We start from the raw sequence: 14,284 nt of genomic DNA, 5'->3' as shown, positions 1-14,284 counted from the left end.
TTCACATTGAAATTGCGGGCCATTTGCAGCACGGTACCTTTTGTTACATTGAAGTACGGTATGTTACGGTACTGTACGTTGGTCTGCTGTAATGATTTAAATGATATATTTTCCTTTTACCTGCACTTTGGTATTTGGCTGCGTTGTAACAATATTAAACAATGGTAGCCAGTTTGAATATTCCGATTATTAGATAAATGTGTGCTCTAAAATCCAAACTGGTCAAACATTTGGAAGAATCAGTATATTAAATAAAACACTTGATGTGATGTAATAACATTCTTCAGAGTTTTGTACACACACGTGTTTGCATGATGAGTGAGGGGTTGTTAGGCCAAGAGGGTTATGATAGGGACTCAGAGTGTTGGGAAACAAGCCAAAGCCCAAGCAGCCTCTGGTGGGTTTGATCCAGGTCGACCGGCCTCTAACTAACACTAACAACAGAGCTGGCCATTGTCCTAGACTGCTGCTCCCTCTACTCCAGAGTAAGCCAACTGAGATCCTCACTTGCTGCTGTGGAATACCAATGTCTCTGTCCAAGTTCACCTTTTCTAATGCCCCTGTGCAGGGATTCAGTAGCTCATGAGTGAGTTTGTTTGTGTTTTTGAAAGTCAGTACTTTTTTTTTTTTCTGTGAATGTTGCCCTGATTGGCAATAACTGCATAGAACTGGATGTGCTGGTGGGCCAAGTGAATATAATACTATATGATATTGTTATTATTATGCAAATACTATTATATTACAATTTTTACATTGTATGTTATGTATTATAAAATATATAAGGTATATATCCATCGAGCTGTACAAATCTACGATATGATGGTTCAACATCAGGGGCAAAGCTAGACTCTCACCACACAGGGGGCATCCTCAATGGGCTCTTCTGGTCAGGTCATTCTAAAATACAAAACGTTTAATTGTGCATAGGCCTACACAAGAATTGTCAGTAAATACTTGGATTAATTAACATGTAGATACAATTCATCCATCGATCCATCCATCAACTTCGGCAGGCTAAGCAGGGTATTCCAGACCTTCCCTCTCCACAGTAAGGCCAGATGAGTAAAACTTCCCATAAAACTTCCCGGAGGAAGGCGCCCTAGAGGCATCCTTGTCAGATGCCTGAACCACCTCAACTCGCTCCTTTCGATGCAGAGGAGCAGAGACTCTCCTCCGAGCTCCCTCCACATGTCTGAGCTCCTCACCCTGTCTCTAGGCCTGAACCCAGCCAACCTACGGAGGAATCTCATTTCGGCTGCTTGTATCCACAACCTCGCTCTTTCGGTTAGTCCCAGAAGCTCTTGACCATAGGGGAGGGCGGTATCGTAGATCGACTGGTAATCGAAAGCTTCGTCTTTCGGCTCTGCTCCCTCTTCACCACAACGGTCCGGAGTCATCATAATAGTCTGAGTATTTCGCATAAATTATTTAAAGTTGCTCGGCGGGCCCCTGCTTAGCGTGGGGCCTGGGGCAGTTTGCCCCTGCGGTAGCTCCGCTGCTATTCAACAGGTATTATTTTTAGGTACTGATTCATGCAGTACCTTCAAATCAATTATTCATTTGACACCCTTTTCATACATTACATATAAAAGCACCTTCAAAAAAATATATATCAATGAATACAAACTGCCTTCTGTAAATCTTCATTTTGGCGGAGACAATATATCAAGGATCTCAAGTTGTGGGGAGGTTTATCATATTTTTGGGAAGAGTTTTAGGCTAGAGGATGATCTATAGATTTTAGTTTCCATCAACGTTTAGACATACAAACTCTAATGCCGATGTATTCTGTGGCCTGACCTTTGCCTCACTTCATAGTTAAAACTTTTTTTTTAAAGGTACAATAGGTAAAAAAAAAAAAAAGATTTTGTCCCCCAAAAAGTTTACTCTTGCCCACTCATGCATGCCCACATTTTAAGTAGAACAATAACTCATTCTTTCTTGACTCAGGGTCTAAATCATGCTCCAGCAATTGCTTTTTACGAGACCTTTCCCAAAAGGCATTGAGAACACTTTCAAAAGTGATCTTTGCACTGTTAAGCTGGCAGTAAGTCAGCTAGACAGACAAAATGGATGCCACAACTCGAGGCTTGATTCTTGCCGTGGTACATTTCTCAGGCCTAAAAGAGCTTGAAGCTTTACACCGTTCATAGTCCGAGAAATCCACTGCCATGTTGTAATGGACGGCAACACTTCAGCCTTGGGGGTGGGGGAAGGAGAGTGTGTTTTTAGGAAGATGATTAAATAGACGAAGATGAAAGGCAGCCTTTTTTCAGCGTCCCACAATCACTTTGGAATGAGGCACGAGGGGGAACTGGATGATCTGTCTCTTCAGCGAGCTGGCAAGTGACACCAGGCAGGTCCTCATGTGGTCTGTCATCATAATTAAGAAACATGTAGTCAGCGCACAACTTGAATTTTAGGATGCGCAATTCCGGAGAACAGGCCCCATTGCTCTTCGAAATGAATAGTTAAGGTATCTGGAGAAATGGACGTTCAGAAATAGTTCTGTATTGTATTTTCAAAAGACTTTAGATGCATCTAGTGACACTGTGATTTTTCATTTGGTCTCTATACTTTAGCCTTCTCAAATATATAGAATGTCTCCAAACAAAACATAATTTGTAATCTATAGTTCACTGTGAAATCAAAAACTTTAATTGTTACCTTTTGAGCTATGCTAAATTGTTTCCGTAAGCAAATTTGATATTATACACAATGTGGCATTTGGAGGTTTTGATGACATTAGACGGAACATGATCACATCGACAATTCATACACCTTCCTTTATGCATATCTGCTAAACGTTTACGTGATGCAGAGAGGCTGACTATTAGTGACATTTAGCCTACAATTTTTAATATTTATTTGAACATGCTTTATTTGAATATGGCAACACACAACCTTGTTCTACCATATTTCTATGATGGAATCAGTGACTCATGCCCTAACAACCAATCACTGTTGGCATAGTTAGTAAGCTTTTTGACATAGCAACAAGGTCAACCTTTCTCTTAGCTTAAGCTTCTCCCCATTCTTTAGTAAAAGTTGGTCTCAGCAGCTTTGTGAATTGGCTTTGGGAGAAAACACTTAGCTAAGAACTTTAACTGCTTTTTGGAAGCACTCTTAAGTGGTAAGAAAACATGTTTTTTATCACTAAAACACTTTGTGAAATGCTCAGAGTACTAGGACTGACATGCCCATTATTTTAAAGTTTCTCCTAAATCAGCAAGTTAGGATCTACTATTAGCCTTAAAACGTTTTTGTGAATACAGCTCCTGATGCCTTTTGAGTTTTTGTAAACCTGGAACCAGTAAAGCAGTGTCTTGAAGACCAAATCAGCATTTTTCTCCAATACAGGGTTTCCTGGTGTGACTTTCCAGGTTCTTCCACAAGCCATAATCAGCTGTAGTGATTATGACAGTTTCAACGTTGCTCTTGCCAGACTTGTCACTGTTGATTGCCTAACACTGGCCAATCAAAGGCTGTGATTTATTTTTCAACCAAGAAGAAGGACAACCAGTCCTGGACAGCAAATACGTTGAACCCATGTTCTACACTTTGTCCTCAAATGTGAATTGTTGTGATGACTGGCATAATAAATAAGATGCAAACGAACAAACACTGACACCAATTCTTTGAATTAGTAGTACGCACTTTGGGGATGGAAGGTCATGTTTTGGTATGCAGAATATATTTTACTTTATAAAGCGCATGTGAAAACCATCAATTCACTCATACTCTGAAAATAATTGTGCTGTTGGATGGTGTTTAATTACTTGTTTTTCATCTTCTTTAATGTATTGTTCCTTCAGACTTTGTTTCATACATCAATGTGTGCTTGCACATGCTTCTAAATGGCTCTTAAACAACTGTCTTATAGTTCCTTATCATCATACACAGACTCTTCTAAATCATATTGCACAACCTGTGCCAAGCTTCCTACAATCCAGTTCAGTAATACCCAATCAACCGTACTTTTACCTGGGAGATTTAATTTGGAGTTGGAAGTTGATAGTGAAAAGATCAAGGGACTTGCAAGCTTATGATCTTAGACCTCGGGGTAGGGTGAGGTGATTTGTCCAAAGGCGTGATTGGGCTCAGCTATGGCCTAAAAGCCCCAGATCCAATGTGCTTACCTACCTAGGGATGTAGTGGAGGTGGTGGATTTTCCGTCATCTAACTCAATTGGACTTGAGGAAAGAGTGCCCCCAACTGGGCGACTGTAATGCGTCCTCAGAAGGGGTCGATTCAAACCTTCAATAAGCTCATCCCAGATAACCTTCAACTGCATGAAAGGGCTGAGGGTAAAAACTGAATATCTCTGAATGTCTCAGTTTTCTCTTTTTCTTCCCTCAGCAAATGGTGAATCTCCACCGACTGTAACCAGCAGCACCACATTACAACACAAACCAACCAATCAGAACATCAAGACGACCACCCCATCCATTAGAAATTCACATCTCCCAAAAGACGACTGTAAGTTGAATCCAACCTTGTCTGTGTCAATAATGAATTGATTGCCATTGGTTTGCTAAAAAATGACTTTTGTCTGTGTTCTTCTTGAGTATCTTTCTTTCGTGCTCTTTCACAGTATGGACACACACACGGACACACACGATCTTACCTATCTCTTACATATTCTCACACACACCGTACACTCAGAGCATACCCACAGACACAAACACGGGTCTCTGCCTCTCTTACCCACAAAAATACACATTCACACCAGTGGATGCTCTCCCATCCATACTTGATAGGCATACACATGCACCCCAAGGCACACTGTACACCGACACATTCATGATTCACACTTCGTCCGCACATGCTTTGAGAAACGTGCTTGTGTAGCCTCCACTAACAAAGTCAGTGTGCCCCCTACTGGTGATTTCCATCCACCGAAGGCTGATCTGATTCTGAGGTAAATGAAGCAGCACAGGCAGTTTTGAAGTCTTAAACACTTGAATTTGTCTCGAGAGAATGTCACTGAAGCCAGTTTCACAGAGTTGACATTTTCCACCTTAGGCTCCCTGATCTTAGAGCTGCGGTGGAAACCGAGGAGGATAGCTCTGAGTCTGTGCTCTGTGATCAAATCACAAGCTTGGACTGTCAAAATATAAAATCACAGTGTCTCTTATTCATGTTGTGTATGCTAGTCTGAACTGGCATACCTGTGTGAAGTAACTATCTTTTTGCCTTATATGCTAACACCCATCACCTTTAGTTCGGGGTCAAATTTATCTAAACTCAAAAACATCTTTGAATACAAATGTGAATTTGGCACAATGTTACAGCTATAAGTGTAGAAAACAACCAAATAGTCATAAACAACATCTGTTTAGTTTTTTTTTTTACTCTTGAGCGTCCCCCAAAGATAAGCTATAAACCTATGAATGCCAATGAGCCTATTTGATAACTAAGTACGAAGGAGGTAGTGGTTCTGTAATATTACCATGAACACATCTACACCTACCAATAGAAATGTGTGAATATATACTATTATTTTATTCAACAAAGACAAATCTGTGTCAAGTCTTCTCTTTCCAACATCCATACAATCCAAACTTACCGGTGGACTGATTCAAAAGAAAATTTGACAAAAAGGAGCTGGTCTTAGTCCAATCTCTCCTCACATGTATTGATTCGCCCCAATCATTATCTCGGGTCATAAGACCATAGGTGTTTGTGACAGCTATAGTGAACATCCTCAAATACATTTTTTGGAGGGTTTGGGCATTTTAGGAACCCATTTACTTAGAATAATGTTTTATACATTTTTCTTAGGTTTGAATATAATTTAAGATGCTTTTGACCCTAGGACATTAAGAGGGTTAGATTATATACTTTACTTTGTGCAAACATCATTTTTGGTGCCGATACTAGGGATTTTAAGGCATTAAAGGACACACCAGGTAGGCGCAAGCAAACACTAAACAATGCTTCAAATTCAATTCAATTGAAAATTTCAATTGCTATGCGCAGATAAATAATATATTTCCAAGATGCATCTTTTCAACCATCCAACCAGTGTTCCCACACTCTGAATTGCTGAGTAATTCCATCAGTATGTTATTTAGTCTCTGACCTGCCAGCCAGCAGCATTTATGACACTTGTCCTCTATTATGGCAGAGCAAATCTATTTAGAAAGACGTGGGGTGTGCCTTTCAATTGTGACTGGTTAACCACAACTCCTTCATTCTGAGAAATAATCTTACCGTTGTTTTCATCCCCACGCTGAGTTGTCTCTGTGACAGGATTTTTAAATACACATTTTTGATTTTTAGATCAACCCAGAAATTCCAGAGTTTCCCAGAACACCATGACAACTCAAGCGAGATCAAGCAACTCAGAGTGTAACCCACAAGGGGTCCCTCTTTATTTCAAAAACAGCCACTTTTATAGCTATGAAAAACAGGTCGAGAAAGAAGTTCCCTTATGGATATTTCTCTCCCAGCTAGCTCTTTTCTGTGCCGATTTGTCTCCCCCTGCCATTTTTCAAACCCACAGTTACTCCATAGACAAAGCTTCACTACACACAAAGTGAAATTAAACGGAACCCTCTGAGAGAAAAAAATCCACAGTAGTTGACATTTGCTCTGCGTCATCCCCTCCACCCCCACCCCAACCCCAACACTACCACCACCCTCACCACTAACCCTCACCACCAACACTACCCCCACCACTACCCTCACCCCAACACTACCACCACCACTACCCTCACCCCCAACCCCACCACCACCCTCACCACTAACCCTCACCACCAACACTACCCCCACCACTACCCTCACCCCAACACTACCACCACCACTACCCTCACCCCCAACCCCACCACCACCCTCACCACTAACCTTCACCCTCACCACCAACACTACCACCACCACTACCCTCACCCCCAACCCCACCACCACCCTCACCACTAACCTTCACCCTCACCACCACCACCCCAACACTACCACCACCCTCACCACTACCCTCACCCCCAACCCCAACACTACCACCACCCTCACCACTAACCCTCACTCTCACCTTCACCCCCACCACCAGCCTTACCTTCACCACTACCCTCATCACCACCTCACCCCCACTGCACCCCTGGCTCCTGTGCCGAAGTGATGGTTTGACTGCAGGGCCGGGCCGAGAGTTTGATTGGATAAGGGTTTCAGTTCAGTGGGTTTGTCACTCTGAGGCCAGTCTTCCTATTTTTCAACATGCTCAATGGTTGGCCTCTCGGAACATCAACTCTCTTGCCCTTTCCCTATCCTTGTCTTCACCCCCCAATGACAGAGCTACCTTCCCTACACACACTCACCGCCCCCCACAATCTACCCTTCTACTGCCCAGGAATCCGTCAATTCAAGCTTTCGCCTTTCTCTTCTCTTCCACCTGGAATAGTGTCCGTCACACTCGAGTCTCTCACCTTTTAATTCTATCACATCCTTCCATTTTGTCCACTTTCCTCTCTCAACCTGATACTGTCACACCTTGTCCACCTCTCTCTTTTTCTGTCCTTCCAACTCTCTTTCTCTTTGCTCTACTTCCCAATCGTTTTCCCCTGTTTCTCCCCCAGATTCGACAGCCCATCAATAATGGGGTTGGTGGAGGGAGTGGGGGGGCATTCTTTTCCTCTTGGTGCTAAGTCATCTTTTCTTTGAGGAGGGAATCAGTGGCACTTTGTTGAAAGTCCACTTCACTTTCATGCCATCATTACTTCTCCTAATGGGAAAGGGACTCATCGCTAACCTCAAAATCAGCCAAGTTTATTGGAGAATTGAGGAAGAGGACATTGTAGGAAGTAGTGAGGAACAAGATTTGTATTTTCTTTCTTTGGCTTAGACTTCCTAGTAGCATTTCTCAAACATGCGGTCTTGGAAGTTTGTTTGCCTTGCCACACAATTCTCAGCATGTTTTACTCTAACCCAGAGTGAGGACAATCTTACCTCTTTTTCTTTAATTGTCTGAACTTAAGTATGGACTCATAACTGATTCACATGAAAATGTAATGAAGGATTTGAGCAAAGTAGCAGATTGAAAAAGGATGGACATTGATTTCAAACATCCTCCCCCTTGCCGGTTGTCATTTGTTTATTTGATTTCAGTCATTATGACCAATTAGCCACTCTTTGCAAATGCAGCCCCATGCATCTCTGTTTACATGTTGGTCATGTGTTTGTCTATGTTTCCGAGGAGAGATTATTCATTACAACAGATGTCCAGCATATTTCTCTTTCAGTATCTACTGAAGGGGAAATATGCATTTGATTACTGTAGTAATTGGACTGTGGTAGCTTTTATTAAATATGTAAAATAATAATTAAAAAACAATCTATACCTTGATTTATTGCCATAGGCAATATATTGTAATTGGGACAGCCATCCCTTGGCAGATATGCAGACTCCCCTCAGTAAACAAATTCTATCAACTCAAGTTGTATTTAAATTAAATGTGTTTTTGTTGTGAATTTTGAAATGTCCAAAACTACTTAGCCATAACAAAGTAACAGTTCATAATTAAATAATGTATTCTTAATGGCATTGATGGGATAGGTTTTCATTCAAATGTGACACATTTCAGAGATATTTAAGTATCATCTCAAAGCTTTAGGGATTTATTAGCTGTCAAACATAATTGTATAATTAAATCTCACTTCTTTTTTTTTCTGTCAGGAAACTCAATTAGTTTTTGGTATCTCAATTGACTTCTAAAGGGATGTATTTTGTATTTCAAGGTGTGTTTATGTGTGCACGTTCAACTAAGGGATGCTGATTTGTGTGTCTGCTCCGTCCAATAACGCCACAACTGCACCCACGGAAAGCACTTTTTAAGAAGAAAAAAGATTGCTAGTGGCTTGCCGGACCGACATTGTTTGGTCTGTTTTTGCCAGTAACAAAGTTGAGGCCCATTAAACAAGGTGGACTGTTGTGTGTTTTTATAGAAACGATTGCAGTGCCCTTGTGCAGCTCATGAGCTCCATCGTAGCAGCATCGCATGGCCCAAAAGTTTAGTCCGTCTCTTCAGGAACAGTGCGACTGTTGAGTTATACTACATTATAGACCTGTGACTGTCATCAGAACATGATATAGGTCACAGTAGGAAAGCATACTATATGCAAATGGATAAAAAGATGGAATACATGAACAGATAATAAGGCAATAACAGATTTACTAATTGTGGTAAACAGAAGGGTTGACGCATTGAATACTTTTACATGTATTTGTTGCAAATGGCATGCAAACAACTTCACAGGCAACACTGCACGTTCCTGGGTCTTGGAATACACATGGTACATTTCAATGCACTCAAGACAATAGTGCCAGACACACACACACACACTGATTCCTGCCTTTATAGTTAGATGAGAGAGAAAGAGAGAGGGTTGGTCGTTGTCCATTGTCCAACAAAAGTCCAAACAGATCAATACAGATACTATTTTCCCTGCTCTACTTTCTAGAGATCCATTTGACTGTTTATTCCCAACAACCTTTACAGGGTCTGCCACCGACAAGTCTGGCCCAACAGTATATCATTATAGTTACGTTGGGATAAAACTCATGACTTGACTTTAAGTCAGATTGGTCCACAGAAAATAAACAGGTTTGGAACCCGAAATACGACCAGGGAATAGAAAATCATTCCAACGATGATTAGAGTTTTATAAATGACAGAAGGATGGAGGCATTTGACACCTTGTCTTCTCTCTGGGCCCCTTGGATCTCGAAATCAAGAGACCCTCGGGTTGACAAGAGGCTGAGCAGTCAGGGATTTGGGCTAGTAATCAGAAGGTTGCTGGTTTGATTTCCGGTTGTGCAAAATGACGTTGTGTCCTTGGGCAAAGCACTTCACCCTACTTGCCTTGGGGTAACGTCCCTATACTTACTGTAAGTTGCTCTGATAAGAGTGTCTGCTAAATGACTAAATGTAAATGTAATTCCAGCCAAGTACTTCTGACACAACCAATCATGCTAATCACACCTCAAATAACTCGTATTAGCACTCACATGGGATGACATGTCAATTGAGGAGACATGTTTGTCACCTGGATATCCGTTGCTGATGGAGGTGCTTGTTTCGAGCCAACTAGCTCACATTCTAGAAAAGAGTCCCTGTGCTTAACAATGAACATACTTTGAGGAGTGTATTTTAGTGGTTCATGAGACAGAAAACATGTACGACATGTATATTTTCATCTTCATCGTTTAGATAGAGTTAACTTTATAACAATGTATGTGAAATGAATAGGAATGGAATAAGCGTGTTATTTGCTTTATCAATTTGTCTTGTTTTTTGCTTTGTTGGTACAGCCACCAAATGGACATTCCACACTTGCGGCGCTGCAGGACCAGAGGGGCCAACTCCAACCCAGTGCAATAGCTCATATAGAAACAGCAACGTCAATGTCAGCGTGGGAACCAGGGGGCCTTTCAAAGGCATCCAGGTTTGGAGGGTACCAGAAACAAGCACATACAGGTAAAAACCACAAGATCAAGAACTATATTACTCTTGTCAAATTCAGGTGTTGATGGATGGTTGTCTTGGAGTGAAATCATCATATCTATTTGGTACTGGACTGTGGCAACATCAACATCCTTTGATCATTTTGAATTTTAGTCTGAATCTCAGTGCTTTGAAATATGGTGCACATGCAGATGCACCTTGACATATTTGGTGTTGTTGAAATGGATTGTCAATCATAGGACCTTTAATCAAGCCATCTGCAAATTATCTTCATATGGAACTGCACAACACCATATGTGTCGTTGCTGGAAATAGTGTTGCCTAGCAAGATTCACATCAAGGATTATTGATATGTATTTATTTAGACTCGTTTGGCATGGGGATAGAAAGTCATACATATTCATCTGCTAATTGTATATTATATATTCAGATTGTACACAGTGTACACTACATGTCCATAAACATGACTAGATCCTGTGTGTGCATGTGCATCTCCCTTACCATCCCTTCATCTGAAGTGAAAGATGCTAACAACACTCTCATACAGCAACACAGTAATTACAAGGAGTCTGCCAGTAGATAGTCCACGGACAGATGCACATGAACACATGCACAGTGTGGAGTCGTAAGCTAGTGAAATGGCGATTGAGTAAGTGAGTGAATAGAGTGGTGAGTGAGTGAGTTAGTGAGTAATTTCAAAGCACAGAACCCCCAGTCCAGCAGTCCGTCAATGGATGGATCCAAACAGACACGAAGGTGCACCAATGCATCCTGACCAGACACATAGTTGAATAAGTTGACAAAGATAAGCAAGGAAATATATTTTATTATCCAATATATTCGTTCAAATTATTTTAATTTAAAATAGAATTAGCATTTTTCTTAGGTGTCTATAATGTGACTAATACTGCTAATGTAAAAACGTGACCAATTATCTAATCCAATTGCCTCACTTATATTGTAATAATGTTGTAACCATAATACCTTATTTTATTGATTACATTTTCAGGTGGGTAATCTTTTGGAAATGTAAATTGTGAAGGTATACAAAATGAATAATACTGTTAGCGTCATGTTAGTCTACTGAAACTAAAAACCTTTGACACAGATTGAACGGATCGTCCATTTGACTTGAGTGCTCTCATGACTTTAGCCGCACGGTGTGTGTGTGTGTGTAAATGTCAACTTCTGTATTTAAATGTGTAGTATTTGTTTCTGTGTGTGTTTGTATGCATTTTTACATTTACTAATAGGATCACAGCCTATGGTGCCGCAGGCGGGCGCAGTGTGATGGCTGTGACCAGGTCACATGGTGTGTACATCATAGGGGACTTCCTGTTTCAGAAGGGTGAGCTGCTTCATATCCTGGTCGGCCAACACGGGGAAGACGCATGTCCCAACGTGAGTTGATGGCTATTGGTTCTTTTCCCTTTAAAGTGTACAGATCTGGGTCATTTGATAACACTGTCAAATACTTAGGTACACTTGATTTATCTCACCCATTGCAACAAAAAAAAAACACTAGATCAATACGAAATGTGCCAACTGTTTGGCTCATCAAACACACCTCCAATACTTTTCAATACATTCAAGTAATTGATGTGTCATTGACCCAGTTCTCTGAATAACATTTTGTTACCTTGTGGTTCAGCGTAGAATTACTAGAATACATATAGAATTAGCCTACTTAGTCTTTTGTACGTGTCACTTTGCCTTATCTAATTTAATCTTGTCTTTTCGAGTCCTTTTATCTAATAAATAGACCATATAGACCATCAAGAATATTGTGCAATATTTACTTTTGGATAACTTTATGAGCCTACAGGACGCACTGTTGCTTTTTCACTTCTTTTTCTTTTGGTATTAGCACAAATCAAAGCTAACATTCAGTATGGTATGGCAATGCAGGCATTCACAGTAACAGGTTCATGCTGAGAACATGCACGGATTCCATTTGCATCTCTGACTCATTCAAAGCACTGGAGAAAACAACGTTTGTTTTAAATATCGGAGCACCAAAACATTCAGTCTGAGAAGACCAAAAACATTACACTGTAGCTATCTCAGCTCACATCTTCTTCACAAAAGATGTATGTGTGAATGTCTCATTCTTGCTGTCTTGAACGGACTGACTTGGGAGTCGAATCACAATTCGACCTTGAGGGTGTATTATCCGGAAGACTAAACGCAAAAGGTTTTTGTTGTTCTTGGAAGCATTTCAAATCACGTCCTGTGATAGAAATCTTGTTCTAAACGAAAGTGTGAGCCATCAAGAATACACAGTAAGGATGGCAGAGAGAGGAGAACGACATGTTTCAAGTGGAACTGAGGTCATTTAGGGTCTCACCTCATTTCACATCAGCGTGGATAATAGTGAGCCACAAACTCTTCAAAGCCTTGGAAAGTGATTTGTTCTGGAGGGGGCTGTGTTTCTCGCCTGTTCTTTAGTAATGAGAAATAATAGCTTCTTAAATGTGTGCGGGCAAACACGAGAGTGCATGCCCTTTCGCACTGACACACACACCCGCAAAGAAATTCAATCTCCCTTTCACTCACTCACCCACACACTTACACAATCTCCTGTATATCTAATGTGTGTGTAGACTAGAGCAGAAATCAAGGATTGCTTATGTGCTTATGTCAAAATCACAAACAGTATATCAGCTACCGCAATATTATTTGGTCATGTATGCTATGCTATTAATCATTCATGTATTGTATTCTTACTGTAATTATCTCCTTCTCTGCCAGCCTATAATAATGAACACCTGTTGGATGTATGTTATGTTTGTTTGTGTATTCACTGCATACACCATCCTCTGACCTTCATGCCTTGAGACTTTGTGAAGACCACTGTGTATCTGAACTGGTCCTTTTCACGTCAAGGTGTTTGCTAATCTCTCTCTTTCCAATCAGCTGGTTGTCTAATACTTATAAACCCAGAAAATCGAAGAATCTAAAGTCACACTGTTCTAGTGGCGATGGCCCAAACCTGCTCCCACAGCACTTCCACACACATTGTAGCATATTGTCTTCACTGTGTACCCCTGAGTGGCACCCCAGTGAGATGACAGGGAAAAGAGAGGGAGGGAGTGAAGGCTGCGTAATTCTGTGTGAAATTGAGCTCAGGCAATTCAAATCCCCCCCGGGGTTCATGCCAAGGTTAAAGTCCACTGCCCTCTCTTCACCATCTGTCAATCAAATTACCATAGTGCCTCCCCCTCTTCCAGCTGGTTGCTGGGGTGCAGGGCCAACTGATTTAAAAAGAGGAGACACTTGAGGGAGCGGACTTGACTCATGACAGCTTACCTGTCATCCACCGAGTCGTTTCCTCGGCTCTTAGTTTCAATATCTCAATGTCAATAATGGCCCCGTCGACGCCAGATATGGAGGGTGCAGAAATGCACAGTCTGAAGGGTTCAGGTCTTTGGGTGTGGTCAGCTTGACTCGGTGACTCTCACTGTTTCCGTTGGCAGTCTAACGGGATGCTCAACAAGATCTGCACGGAGCAGAGTGGCCCGACGGACAACAAGACTCAAGTGAAAGGGGGCGGGGGCGGAGGGGGCGGAGCCACCTACGTCTTCAAGGTAAGAAAGGGGAGGGGTTGGCTGGGTCTTCTCGTTGTGAACCGCTCGTGTTTGGATTGTTTTCATTTGTTGGACTGAAAGAAAAAGGGTTGGTTGATTAGAAATGTATGATGTGATGCATGAAAGGAAGCTTTGTTATTTGACGCTGTGGTAGACTCTTTGCCCCACTCTGATCTTCTATCACACAATCTGGAAAAGCAACGCCACACAAAAATGTGCCTTAAACGAGATATCAGTACCAGT

The 14,284-nt window shown here is 41.4% G+C and overlaps 1 protein-coding gene across 1 annotated transcript in view; it reads left to right on the top strand.

The window, feature by feature from the left end:
- alk (ALK receptor tyrosine kinase) overlaps nt 1–14,284 on the top strand; it is a 208,494-nt gene that overhangs the window by 172,714 nt on the left and 21,496 nt on the right. The window contains exons 11-15 of the mRNA XM_084683172.1: nt 4,360–4,498; nt 7,046–7,116; nt 10,301–10,466; nt 11,708–11,855; nt 13,931–14,041. Coding sequence (XP_084539298.1) covers nt 4,360–4,498; nt 7,046–7,116; nt 10,301–10,466; nt 11,708–11,855; nt 13,931–14,041 — 635 coding nt within the window. The remainder of the gene's footprint in view (nt 1–4,359; nt 4,499–7,045; nt 7,117–10,300; nt 10,467–11,707; nt 11,856–13,930; nt 14,042–14,284) is intronic.

The sequence above is a fragment of the Hypomesus nipponensis genome, chromosome 3 (genome assembly GCF_054491055.1).
Source record: "Hypomesus nipponensis isolate SF chromosome 3, ASM5449105v1, whole genome shotgun sequence".
NCBI classification, from domain to species: Eukaryota; Metazoa; Chordata; class Actinopteri; order Osmeriformes; family Osmeridae; genus Hypomesus; species Hypomesus nipponensis.
The sequence above is the reverse complement of the archived record's forward strand: the minus strand, read 5'-3'. Positions and strand labels throughout refer to the sequence as shown.